The following is a 13,670-nucleotide window of genomic DNA, read 5'->3' as shown; positions in this document are numbered from 1 at the left end:
ACATGTTTGAAAGTAAATAAAAGAATCAAGGCAGCATGTAACTGTACTACTGGAACTATAAAGGAAAAGTTATGAAAGCAAACTAATAATGCTAAAATTTATGCTACGTTGCTGGTTTTCTAAAAACTGTTATTCCCAAATGGCATCGTGGTATATTCCACCACAGATTTCTTGGTAGTCCTTGACTAGGAGCACAAATGAGGGAACACTCTTTTTTTGCTGTATGTGAATGTGGTACATGTATCTACAGTGAAGGGTAACTTACACTTTCTACCTTCATGGTTCCCAGTAAGGCTTTATGTTTCACCCTTCACCACTCCAGAGAGCTGAAGAATTGGGAAGTGGAAGGCTGCAACACTGTACGGGGACATTACAGTGCCATGCATTTATGTGAATCTGATGGTAGTGCCAGTTTGCAGTTAACTGTGATCTACAGGTTGTCCTTTGGAGTCCTCCAATCCTTCATGTTCTGGGCCACAGATGGTATTGGACCATAAGAAGTCTTACGAACAGCCAGTGTTGAAAATGTTATGGTTCAAGGAGGGAAGTGTCTTCAGAGAAATGGAAATTGGCCTGAAAAACAGAATCTGTAAAATATAAACATACCTGGCTCAGGTAGTGATTATGCTGAAGAACCTCATAGACCATTTTAACCATTTAAAGATAAAGGCTGGTTTATAGTTTGATTTTCCTAAATTATAAGGTTGCTTCAGTTCTGATTTACTGATATACATTCGAATGTATTTTGATTCCTTTTTTTTTTTTTTTTTTCTGGAAATACATGTTTAAAACAACTGCAATTTATTAATTTCCTTTTAAGTTCTTGATCTATGTGGAGAGTCAAATAATAACTCCAGGCTTCAATTTTGCACGTCTTAAAGAAAATGTGTAAGAGAAGTTTTCAGGGTCACACTCAAAAATTTTATATTCAAACCCTCTTTCTTTGTGAGGAGAAAGCTGCAGTCTGAATTATAATATTACAGTGTCTCTAATATCAAGCTTATCATTATTTCAAGGTCCATCAAGGACAATACAATAGAACAATAATAAAAATTGTTGTTGTTTCCTGAAAATATATTAAATTTAATTTTACTTTTCTTCCTACTCCTCTAGAAACGGCAGTTAAATATATATCTTTAAGCAAAGAAAAAAAAATATAGAAGAGAGAAAACATCACTAAAATATGAACCAAAAGTGTCTGCTTTGGAGAAGTGTTTCCATCATCCACTCAAACCCCTCTTAGTGCAGGGACCAAATTTAGCCTCTGGACTTTCAGTCTAGCTAATGACAAGAAATAGAATCATTTAGAAAGTTCTCTCTCTCCACTGATTACAGAGAATGATTAAGTTAATAACAGGTTTTTAGGCACTTCAGTAAAGGTACTTAAAGGAAGGTAAAATGAATCAGCACCTCAGTTTTCTGAAACTGGAATCACAAGAAGACCCAGATGCCTGGGACTTCATGTCTGGTTGTCTAATGTTAGTCAGCTCAGAAACACTGGGAGGGCAAAAAAGTGTGAAATCATGCAGCTTTTTAAAACTGGAAATTGGAGACACCCTTATTCATTCATGTCAGGTGCTGCTGGATCCTTCCTGAAGACAGATAGTAACATTTGTTGTCTCAAAACCGTTGCAGGTTCACTTGTGTTCCTTAAAGTGTGATTTTAGCCATATATTGTAATGTAGCAATTACATGGCTTGCTTGAAATTTGGATTTGATGTTCAGTTCCTTTTCCTGCCTAAGGGGGATACAAAACCGTATGTTTCTTTTCTCAGAATAGTGCCCTGCCACTGTGGGAATGTTTTTAGGGCAGTCTGTAGAAGGTAGTGCATTGCACTGGAAGCAAAAAGCAAAATCAGACTCACCTGGCCAGAAGAACTAGGTTTCAAAGATGTAATTCTCCAATTTAAAAGTGAGGACAGTCTCTAAGGAGGAAAACCATGAATTCCAGTCCTAGGTCCTTCACAAACTCCTTTATTTGACAAGTAACAATGATTGAAAAACATACCAAAACATTTCTGAAAAACGTATGGGTGAGTTCCCTTATGCCTGTGCCAAATCATGTTTTTTCTTTGCTCACTTCTTGAAATTTTTGTATGAGCCAGTTTCGACAGGAAGCTGAAGTGGGAGTTGAACTTACCATGGCTAGATGAGCAGTTAAAGAACTACTTATTTTATTAAACTTAAGTAGAGCCTGTGCCTGATTTGTATAAAAAAACACTGTCCAAAAATTTCATCACTTCAGAACAAATTGCTTCGTGTTAACAATGGGGAGTCTTTTAAATTTAGGATAGTTGTGGGATTTTTGGATTATAGAAACTGAAGTTTTCAGAAAGAAGACCCTCAATCTTTTATTGACAAATTTTAAAAACTTGTATCTGGAATTTGCAAATGTATCCCAAGCGATACAAACGTTGATAAAGGACTATAAGCCCATTAGAGCATTTTCTGCTTTCTTGACTTAAGCAAGAGTCTCAACACATAACTGCTATACTGAGTCCCCCCAGGGTTCAATATTTAACTTATCTCCTGTCTCTTGTGATAGCTGATAGCAGATGCCCAGGATAAGAATGTAAGAAAAGTGTAAAGAATATCCTTTCTCAAGTTCTACATATAAGTAGATGATGGTGGTAATCATCAGACTGACGTTTTGTAAATTTATCATAAGGAGGGATGGAACAGATTGGAAATGCAGTAATGAATTTGATCTGTCCTGGTATAAATCTCTGCAACAGAGTGGCTTGACAGCTGTCATTTGTGAGAAGTGTGTTCTGGCTTGTAAACTGGTGAAGTTTCTGTTTAGCTCACTCATTGCTGGGATTGTGTTTTCTTTGTTCAGTAACTGTTTCTTAAGGATATCTGAGTAGGTGCTTGTGATTCTTCAGTAAAACAACAGAAACCTGCCCAGCCTGAGTGTGTGGTGTGATGTGTTTTGCAAACATGGGCACTGTAAGTTCACACAGCTGTAAAACTTGAGAATATCCTCCTGTGGCCTCCCACGCTCACAGATAGATACCTTAGATCTCTTTGCAGTGTAGGGGCCACCACTGAAGGAAGGTGGGCCTGTCACTGAGTAGGATTTATCAAAATCAGTGCAAGCATTCATAGATTTTAATTTTTCCAGCGCCTGAAATCTTGAAATGCAAGATACTGTTCATAAACCTTGTTGCTGTTGAAGTCAGAAAGGGTTCCTATAACTCAGCCAGATCCACTATTTTTATTTGGGGTTTTTTTGTTGTTTTTTAAATGAAAAAACAAAGGCTTTTCAAAACTAATATTTGAAAGGAAGTCAGGGAGGGAACAAGAAAACTGATAAAATATTTGATTTTCAAAGGCAGCTGTGTAGAATATGAAAAATATTTAATAAATGAAAAGAAAAAATTCAGACTTCATAATGAAAATAATTTCTGTTTTCCTGCATTTGATTTATATAATTTTGATATAAATTTTAAGGACATAAATCCTCATGCTGCTATTTATGCAAGTACTAACACACTTGTTAACGTTTAAAAGTGGTTTATGTCTGATTGAAGTTAATGGTATGAAGAGTTTTGTTGAATTGGGAACCAAGTGTCGAGTTGTCATGAAGGCACGTTAATTTTCTCACCAATGTATTGGTTTTGGTAGCCACTGGGATCCATAGAAGACTATTGTAAAGATGTGGTAACGTAAAATGAAGAAAACTAACAGAGCTGCTGGGATTTTAATCTAGAAATAAATTTGTTCTCTCTTGGGTAAAGCCATAAGGGAATCAAGTAACTTCAGGAAAACACATGAATATCTTAAAAATTATTTTGGAAATACAGCATTCAGGGAACAACTATAAAGGTGGTTACTCCAGAAAAGTGAGCTATCCAGAGCAGATATTTTTGTTGTAGAATTTAAAGTAACAAATTACGTTAAAAGCAGACACTGACATCACTGAGCGAGGAGGTTGAAGCTACTGTTCCGTTAAAACTCAATTTCTCTTCAGAAAATTATTCTAAATTAATTCTTTGTCTGCTTTTTAACAGATGTTATCACAGGGAACTGTTCTCCTGAGAATTGGCTTTATCATTCTGTCCCTGACCTCTTTTGGACTACTTATGGAGAACAGGTAGGATACAAATACACTTTTTTTTTTTCTTCTCTTATTATGCATAATTTATCATTATATGGATATCTCAAGTGTATCAGAAGTTATATTGATAAAGAAACACAGATGCACTCAGACACGTATGTTGCTATCCGTTGACTAGAAAATAATACATGACTAACAGCACCTAAACTCAGGAGTGTTCCCGTATCAATTGTCCCTTGCAGAAAAGTTATGGGATGGACTACTCCTGTCACGCCTCTGTGCTTGCGTTGGCTGGGTCCACATCTCTGGGTCTGGGACACTGGCAGGCCAGTGAGACCTATAGGCTGTCCCAAGGCTGTTCAAGGTCAGACCACAACAGAATTGTCAGTCCTGTGGAGCATGCCATAGGTGTCAGATATAGTGATGAAAAGCACACAGTGTAGCTCAGAGTAGACTCAAAATCATGTGACGGATGGTGTAGGCTTAAGACTAAATTCAACCAATATGGATTGAAATCAAACTGGATATTAAATACACCATCCCATACACTATGGAAGTAGTCCATACAGGCACCATGACCCTGCAGAAGAGTAAATAGCAGCTACAGTTTCTTACAAAGAAACTATGCCCTGCCAAAGCAGAAATGTGGAATAGAAGCTTCCTTGAAGATTGAGGTGTCAGTTCTGCTTTGCACCTGCTGTTCAATGTTTTCAGAAAGGAATACCTTTCATTTGTATGGGCTGAACAATTTATTTCAGGATAAATAGAAATCTGTCAGTATGCCAGAGATGTATATAACTTAGGGAGTTAATAATGTGCATTAGTAAAAATTTACAGAAATAGACAAATGAAAAGATTCTGAACTACTCATGTAGCAGTTTTCAGAATTTTGCTGTTGTCATTTTTGAGATCAAAAGAGGATAGCTGTATATACAGCTATCTTTGTGAGAACTCATATATAGTTTGTGAGTATGTGTATTCTCAGGCCTAGCCAATTCAGTGTTATAAATCCATGTAAGGCGTATACTATGAAAACTTAACTATAAGATTAAGAAAGGTGACTTTGTATAAGTGCAGGAGATCACAGGCTGTTTCTACATTCTCTTTTTCACTGAAATTAACAAAGAAGAAAAGATTGGATGTTAATCTGAATTAATTCCTGTTTCTAGGCCCAAAGCAGGAATTTTGGAAATCATCCGCTGTTTAGTCTTCATAGGTGTGTTCAAACTTGGCTACTTAAGGAGTCAGTTTTCTTATTTGCGCTATGCTTATGAGGTAAGACATTTATTTTGAAAAGTCTGTGCCAATGGCTCTAGATTTTTTATCTTTTTGGAAAAAGCAGAAACACTAAACATATATATTTTGCTTCCTTATTTTTTATTATACTATTTGATTAGAATATTGATTTTTTTATCTCTTTATTTCTTACTTTTTGTGATTAACTTGAAAGAAAATTATTGGGGCTTGCTGTAGAGATACCAATTTCCATTGAAGAAAAGTCAGGAAAGTGTATACATACCATTTCTTGCAAAAATAATTTATTAGTAGACATATGCTCTGAAGACAATAATAATAATGTGTTGTTGAATTTGAACTTGATTAACTCACCTTTTCATGGGACAAATCTGAAAATACTTGGAGGCTGGAAGAGTCTTAAATATCAAATATTTTGTCTGTACTTATACTGTACCTCTGAAACAGACTTCTGGCCCTTGACAAAGGTAGGATGCTGGACTAAATAGACCTCCGGTGTGATTAAGTATGGTTGCCTTTGGGTTACTAGAACTTATTTTTATCCTGTTTGTGACTTTTACTTTTTGATCTATCTTTTTCTTTTTTCAGTATAGGTGCTATTTAAGAATAACTCTTTTGATGTTATCTGAATAAAATAACACTAAATCATTAATATGATTCTGATCTGAATAACATTCCCAAGCTACCTCGTGCTGGTTACCAGCAAAGACAGTTATCAGCAAGGTTATGAACAGGTTGCTGGACTAGTAGAACTGTTACCAGAAAGTTATCTTTTGGATTAAAACCAGAAAAAATGAGATAAAACAGTAGAGATTGAGACTCAAAACAAGTTCAAAATGGTTCCTTTGACTTGAAACATCTGTAAAATTTATAGGAGCTTTCCTAATTGGAGGTTTCTGGTAGTAGTGCTGATTCCCCTGCTTTTCTAAAAGATCAGGCAATAGTAGAATGGAAAAATATGCTACTGTGGGTCTTTTTTTTTTCTTTTGTTTTTTGTTTGCTGGTTTTTTTGTGGGTTTTTTTTGGTTTTTTTGTTTTTTTTTTTAACCTGGGATAGGAAACCATAACTATTGGACAATATTTAAAGCTAGATAAATACACTAATCAAGAATGGTTTTGATTTTTTCCCATTTAGTTACATTGTCAAAACTTTGGTATATAAATCAAACAGTTCTTGAATTCCTTTGATAAGAGCGTGCCAGAATTCAGCAGATATTTTAAGGATTTTACTTGCTTAAATACCATTTGGAAAATGTTTTTATTATTTATTGAGTAGCCTACTATAGTAGACGCTACTGAAGGAAAGAATTCTAAAATTTTGCAATTAATTCTATAGCCCTCGAGATACAGCTCTCAGACTTGAATTATTCGAGTATTTTAACTGAATTTGCGGAGAATTCTATGTCAAAATATACACTCTGAATTAAAAAAAAAAAAAAAAATGTACTTGCCTTGCTGAGGAATGTGTGTAAACATATGTAACACATATGTAAAAGTGTCTCTTGCTAAGAAAGTAGTAGAAGTAAAATTATCAGGTTATTCTATAATTTGTAGGGAACTATACAGTTTTCATGAAGATAGTAAAATGAAATGGTTCTTACTCTATTCTTTACATGTATCTATCAAACTTTTAACTGCCATCTCAAGTTTTTCCTACTGTACTTCCCTATCCTTTCTTCTGTCTAATGTTTTTCCTTCTATCCTTTCTATTATACTTCTCTGTACTCTTTTTTTAGTCCCTTTTTTGGTACTAAGTAATCCATTTTTATCAAGAAACAAGAGTACCTTGCTCACATTTTTTTTCTTGGAAAATACTGAAAAAATAGGTGTCTTCCAAATCTTTTGCTCTCAGGGACACCAGAATAGATAATGCTTCTGAGTAATGCCAATATGCCGACATATATTTTTATTATAAATCACAAGTTTGTGATATTAATAGCTTTTGTGATCATAGAAGCATAGAACAATAAATTGTTTAGGCTGGAAGGGACCTTCAAAGGTCATCTAGTCCAACCCTCCTGCAATGAGCAGGGACATCTTCAACTAGATCAGGCTGCTCAGAGCCCTGGCTGACCTGACCTTGAATGTTTCCAGGGATGGGGCATCTGCCACCTCTCTGAGCAACCTGTTCCTGTGTTTCACCACCCTCATGGTAAAAAACTTCTTCCTATATGTAGTGTGAATGTTTGTAATGAACTTCAAAGGATCCCCCATTTTGATATAAATGATCTGATTTTGCTCTTATGGCATACAATTTCTGGATTCATGGTCTGAATGTTCTTATGAGTGGTAATATTGTTATAATGGGATTTATGATAAAAAAATTCTGAGCAAAGGGAAACTGCCACAGATTTGTCAGTTCTTGTTGAAAAGTCTTCAAATATTAATGTTTTAGCTCAATATTGACGTAATCATTTTGTACCAGTAACATCAGAAAGCAAAATCGATAAATGGATAGATAAATAAAAGGTTTTCTCAGAAATTAGGTCTAAAATTTGTCTTTAAAATTGTTTTTGTTCAAGATTCAAACAGGTTATCTATCCTTCATAGTATAATAGTGTAGATAACTTTTAACATCTTGTGAGGCCCATAAACATAGACCTATCTCATAAGAAATTTTCAAAATTTCTCCTACATATGTCCTAGTATTTTTTTATCTGCTTGCTTTTCAACTTCCTTTGCTCTGTTTCACTTTCAAATCAACTTAAAATTTTTGAAAGGTGCAAATTAAAACATCCATTTAAGCTTTCCATTTGCCTCTGGTAAATATTCCATTTTTAACATGCACCTGGATTTAGCTGACTTTGATCTGTTTAATGTTATATTTCTAGTACTCATAATCTGTAATGCACTTGAATGATGTCCTCCTTGCATCATCATCCTTATATGTTACCAAATAAAGAATTTTTTAGTAATAAAATATTCATGAGCAATAGGAATGAATGCACAATATCATGTAAAAGAATTTCTGTTGACTTTTTTTTTTTGGTCTATAAATTATGCCTTTCAGGGCACTTACTTAGGGATGAAGAAAAATTAACTGCAAGAGGGGTGATAGCACTACTCAGTGTGTCTAGAATTGAACAAATAATTCTGTCCCAGCATTCTTAAGTTAATGGTGCACATTGCAGCAAAGTGCAAGGCTGATTTTGCCAACAGCATGTTGGATCATTAGTGAAAAAGTATGAGACTCCTGACTATATGTTCGGTTTTCTGCTGTGACTGTATTTCATATGTTGATATTTCTCATTAATGTTTTAGAACCAGTAGGTAAGGTTTCAGATATTTGCAGTTACTATTTGCAGGGTACTCTAACGAGCAAAAATAGGTGATTTAAACTGCGAATTATTGCATTTGACTCATAAGAAGGTCTGACAGTTATCAGAACTACTGCATAGGAGGAAGTCCGCCTAGATGAAAACTAGAAGGAAAATACAGAAGAAATGAGAGAAAACTAGGGGAGCAATGAGAGAGAAGAACAGAGGAAACAAGGAGCAAGCCTTTCTCATTTTTCCATTAAATTAGCTCAGGTGAGTGTGAAAAAAGCAGCTAAGGATTGCAATTCCAGCAGGAGGAGCGGTCCTGTCCTCTGGCTCCAGCCTCTTACCCTCACTGCCCAGCTAATTGGGTTAGCCAGCTGGTCTGATTTATGAAGCCAAAGATTCTTCTTCAGCTAAGTGATGCAACTTGCTGTGGAGTAAGAAAGGTTCCTAATGCTGAGGCTCAGGGAAGGTGGAAGTAGAGGGGTGTAAGAAGGAAGGACTTCTGGTTTTGCTAAACCTGCAGTCTTAATATGGTTGTTAACTGTGTCCACAGTCTAGTAAGTACAGCACTGGTTCTATTGATACTTTGAAGTTCTGTGTTACCAGCCTTGGTTCCACGAGAAAACTATGTTATTTTTATGATTATTTAAAGATATTGTTATCCCTGCTATTGTATGTGAAGTCTAGATCTCTCCTGGTGTCCTTTCCTTACCCAAACAAGACAGTAATTCGAAGTTATCAGAGTTAGAAAAGTGACCTTTTTTTTCCCTTCTGGGAGCTGGAACTATGCATGTTTCTTAGCATGTGTTTTCTGTTCCTTGTGCTGTATGTATTTCATATGGATGGTTAGGTGAAAGAAGCAGGGGGTTTTGGTGTTTGTATTTTGGTTTTTTGGGGGGTTCCTGTTTTTAAAAGAAGTGGTGATGTTTGAGGAAATTTTTAGATCTTAAGAAAATTGTTTCTTGGGTGCAGGTCACTGAAAACCTTGATGATGGGGTGGAGATATATTTAACTGGTTGTAGACAGTGAACTAAGGAGCTAATGTGTTTCTGCTTGAGGATGTGTGCTGTCACGAGTTATACTAGTTAGTTTTCTTTAAGCTGATTACTTCATGGCTGTGTAATGTGGTCATCATGTGTGTTAATAAAGCCAAATCATTTTCTGTCAGACTGGGCCTGGAGTCTCCTAACCACCTGGAGGTAGCAAAAAACATTGCTTGGGTGTTCAGTTATGTGACAGTTTAGCAGACACAATATGTAAAAATAAATCTGTGATGATGGTGCACCTCTTCAAAGTGTTTCCATCCAACTGCTCTGGTTTGGCATCGGCCAGCATATTCCATGAGCTGATTTTGGTCAAGCACTGGCTGTTATTTGACAGTAGTACTAATGAGGAGCAAGTAGAAATGAGAGCCATTGACATGTTGTTGGAACTCTTGTCTTAAATATTTTCACCAACTCTCATAGTGGCTGCAATTTGGTACTGAGAAAGACTCTTAAACTAAAGGGCTAGGAGTGAGGAAGCTAGAGAAGGTAATACAGACATCTTTCTTGATGTGCTTGTTTATCTCTTACCTTTGTTTCAGCTAAGGTATTGTATCTGAATTTTCTTCACCCAGACTCTGTCTGCACTGCAACTTCCTGGGCTGCCTGGCTGTGAAAGCACTGGCAGGCATGTATTAATTTACAGGTAGGAAGGACAAAAATGTAGGACAACTTTCACTGGGGAAAAGAGAGGAAAAAAAGGAGGTTGTGATATTTTAAATTAATAACTTGTTTTCTGTTTTATGTGAGCATGTAGTCCATTAGAAATATAACCAGCTTTGTAAGATATATAAAATCTTGTGCTGCAGGGTATAATTTGGCCCTTAACTATAAAAGCAGAAATGAACTTTGTTGTGGTCAAATTGTTTATTTACTCCTCCAGAGTATCTAAACTTAGTAGATGCAGCTGTTCCAAACACTTATGGAGACAATATTCTGTACCAAATGGACTTCTTCTCTGATCTTTGATGCAATTCTGTTATTTCTTATGAGTGTGTCAACCAATTTGTCTGGATAAAATATATAATATCTCTTTATTAAAGAACTGATTTTCACTATATTCTGTGTTCCACAGCAGTCCCTCTTAATGTGATATATTACCACGCTACTTTTTTCTCCTTTCATCGTACAAAGACTTGCTGTTACCTCACTTGTTTCTTAATGTAATTTACCAGCATTGGAAAACTGACTTATGAGTACTGACTTAAAGCAAACATTTACTCATAAGAACTTATTTCCACATCAATGATAGTTTTCTGCACTGTAGCATTTTTCCTTGGTCCCTCATTATGATCATCTGTGCCACATTTTAAAGAGCAGCATATCCCATATTTGGTTTCCATTAAGGTGAAAGCTCCATGCCCTGTGCTGTGATTTATGACCTTAGTATTTATGCAGTCTCTGTGCCCTTACTAGATTGGCTGGCCTATTTTAAATGTATTTTAGAAGTGAAGCTGGGGATGGAAGGAAACTCTACTACCTTATGATAAAAAGCCTTGTCAACACACATGGAATTAAACAAACACGAGTTGTAATCTGTATTTTCTATGTTAGCTTCATTCAGAAAAGTCTGCTATGCCATGCAGTGTATCCCAGGGACTGGACTTTTAATATTCTTGACAACTGCCCTAAGGGGAATAATGTCCCTTAGAAAAAGTCACAGTAAAATCTGGCAGTAGATTAAGTTAGTTTCCACTTAGGTGTGACAGCAGAGTCATTACTGATTTTAGACTTAGCCAGTTTGAGAGTCGGCTTCACCACCATCAACTAAAGACTATGATGTATAGTTCCAGATGCTCTGGCCAATTGACCGTAAAATTGCTCCGCATTTCTGGCAGAACAGCCAAGCTGGAGCTTTTAAAATCTCCACTCCCTGAGCTCAACACCCTCCCCCTCTGCTTAAAAGCTGCTCATTATTCTTCTTCTGCCCGCTGATCTTAGCAAAAGAAAAACTTCTGGAATCAATTAGAAGTGTCTGCACTTGATGAGATTTGCACGTGAGTTCGGAATTGCGAGGCTTTGATAGTGTCAGCCAACAGCTGCAGTTTCAGGTGGTAAAATGGGGGAAGGAATTTTCCAGGGTTTATTTACAATCATAAAATAAAACAAAAATCAAGACAAGTTGGAAACCATCTAATGTGTTGTTAAAATGAAGCCTGAATTGGGTTATATATTTATTTTGTCTAAAAAAAGTAAACTGGTGGTTTATTATCAGGATCCTTTCAATTACCTTGCAATTATTAGGCTGTATAGAGTGGTTGTAATAAAATGCAAGCTATGGTCTGCTTGCTGTAGTTTTAACTGTGAAAGAGGCATCTGCTATTACTTTTGTCACTTTAATTGCTTGACAAGACAAGGAGGTAGTCATGCTTAATAGAAATCAGAAGCATGCAGTCAAAGATGAAGCAAAGGTGATACTCTGAAGATAGAAAATACATATTCACATATACTGTCTGAAATTTTGTGTTTTGTTCTGTCAACACTCACATTGATAGTTGTAAAGTTCATTTTCTGACCCTTTTTAGCCCAAAGCCGTCAGTGATTGACTTATGTATGCATTTTAAAGGTAACAACCATGCGAAATAAAATTAGTAATGTTCAGTTCTACATCTGAAGGTGTCTTTGTGTAAAGGAAACTGTGCCATTTCACACATGTTGTTACTAATTTGCATTGCAGACTGGTTTGGTTCATAAAGCGTAATTTTTCTAAAAAGCTAGTAATGCTACAAGCCCCATCAAACTGCATTATTTTCTATATTATATATCATAATAACATGTGGATGATAATGGAAATATCCATAGCAGTGAATTGCTTCACCAATATTAATCCCTGGTGACTACTAAGATACTCCACATGGGTAGATGTTTCTGTCTGTGTAATTGCAGTTCCAGTACCAGAGTATTAACTTTTTTTTTTGCAAATGCACAAATGCATATATTCGTTTCATACCTGGATTTCTCCTGCAGAGGCAGTACTGTTAAGAAAACTAATCTGTAGAGTAATTTTTTCTTCTTCTCCCTTTAAAGAGTTTAAAAAAGTACTTTCAGTGAAAGAGCTCTCAGAAGATGCCTTGTTTGCAGGATTAGTCATCTGTGTAAGCACAGAGGCACCTCTGCATCACAACACAAGCAGCGCTGGTGTACGCTGGAGTGAAAGGTAGGCGTACAGACAGACCCCGTGCTGTTTGCATTCTGTAGGAGAGATGCAAAGGCCGTTGGAGCAGACTTGTGTTTTCTATGCTTGACAGAGCCAGTGCTTACTGATCACTTCACACTCTTACGCTTTTTACATTCAAAGTTGATTTAAAGGTATAGCGTAAAGCACACTGCAATTTCTGAGTCAAAGGCAAGGGTAGGATGAGTGATGGCTGCGTCCTGAATGAAAGACACGGCTTACTTGCTGAAATTTCCCATCCGCACATGTGGTGTGGGGAGAAGCAGAAGATACTTTCTGCATCCATCAGACTGTGTCCCCCAGCCGTGCTGGGCACCCCAGAGCAAGGAGGCTTCCAGCCCCACCGTGCACAGCTGGTGCATGTGTGCGCTTTGTGGCCTGTAGCTGTCTGTAGCCAAGCTCACCTGCCTGTGTGTGTTTATTAGGACAACCTGATACGTAAAATTAGTAGAATTCTTTTCAAAAGCAGATAGTCTGTGACCAAAACTATTGCAACTGGCAGGTGGGAATTGTCCTAATCTTAAAGAGAGGAGAGCTGTACCTGTGTTGCCAAGACCATGAAGGCAGATGGCTTAGTTTGAATTTTATCCTCAACATGACAGGCATTAGCTTTTAGGAGATGACAGCTTTAATATCGCTAGCTATTTCTGATGTGGAATAAATCTGGGTTTGGCAGATACAAGGTGACCACAAAGAACCAGGCTAGTATTTAAAGCATTTTGGATATTTTTGTCTCACAAGATTTAAATAGAGAAAACCCAAATGTAAAAAAGACATGCAGTCCAGGTTTACTCAGTTTATATGTCTTGCAAGGGAAATGGAGGTACAAGATTCTTCTTCCCATAAATGTCTCTTCCCACTTCTGTAACAGTGAG

The 13,670-nt window shown here is 36.5% G+C and overlaps 1 protein-coding gene across 1 annotated transcript in view; it reads left to right on the top strand.

Moving 5' to 3' along the window:
- The window catches only part of AGMO (alkylglycerol monooxygenase), a 194,349-nt gene that overhangs the window by 105,862 nt on the left and 74,817 nt on the right, over positions 1-13,670 (top strand). Inside the window, exons 11-12 of the mRNA XM_074898034.1 lie at positions 4,014-4,096; positions 5,230-5,335. Of these exons, the coding sequence (XP_074754135.1) occupies positions 4,014-4,096; positions 5,230-5,335 (189 nt within the window). The remainder of the gene's footprint in view (positions 1-4,013; positions 4,097-5,229; positions 5,336-13,670) is intronic.

The sequence above is a fragment of the Athene noctua genome, chromosome 2 (assembly GCF_965140245.1).
Source record: "Athene noctua chromosome 2, bAthNoc1.hap1.1, whole genome shotgun sequence".
Classification (NCBI taxonomy): Eukaryota; Metazoa; Chordata; class Aves; order Strigiformes; family Strigidae; genus Athene; species Athene noctua.
Note: the sequence above shows the minus strand (reverse complement) of the source record. Positions and strands in the feature narration are given on the sequence as shown.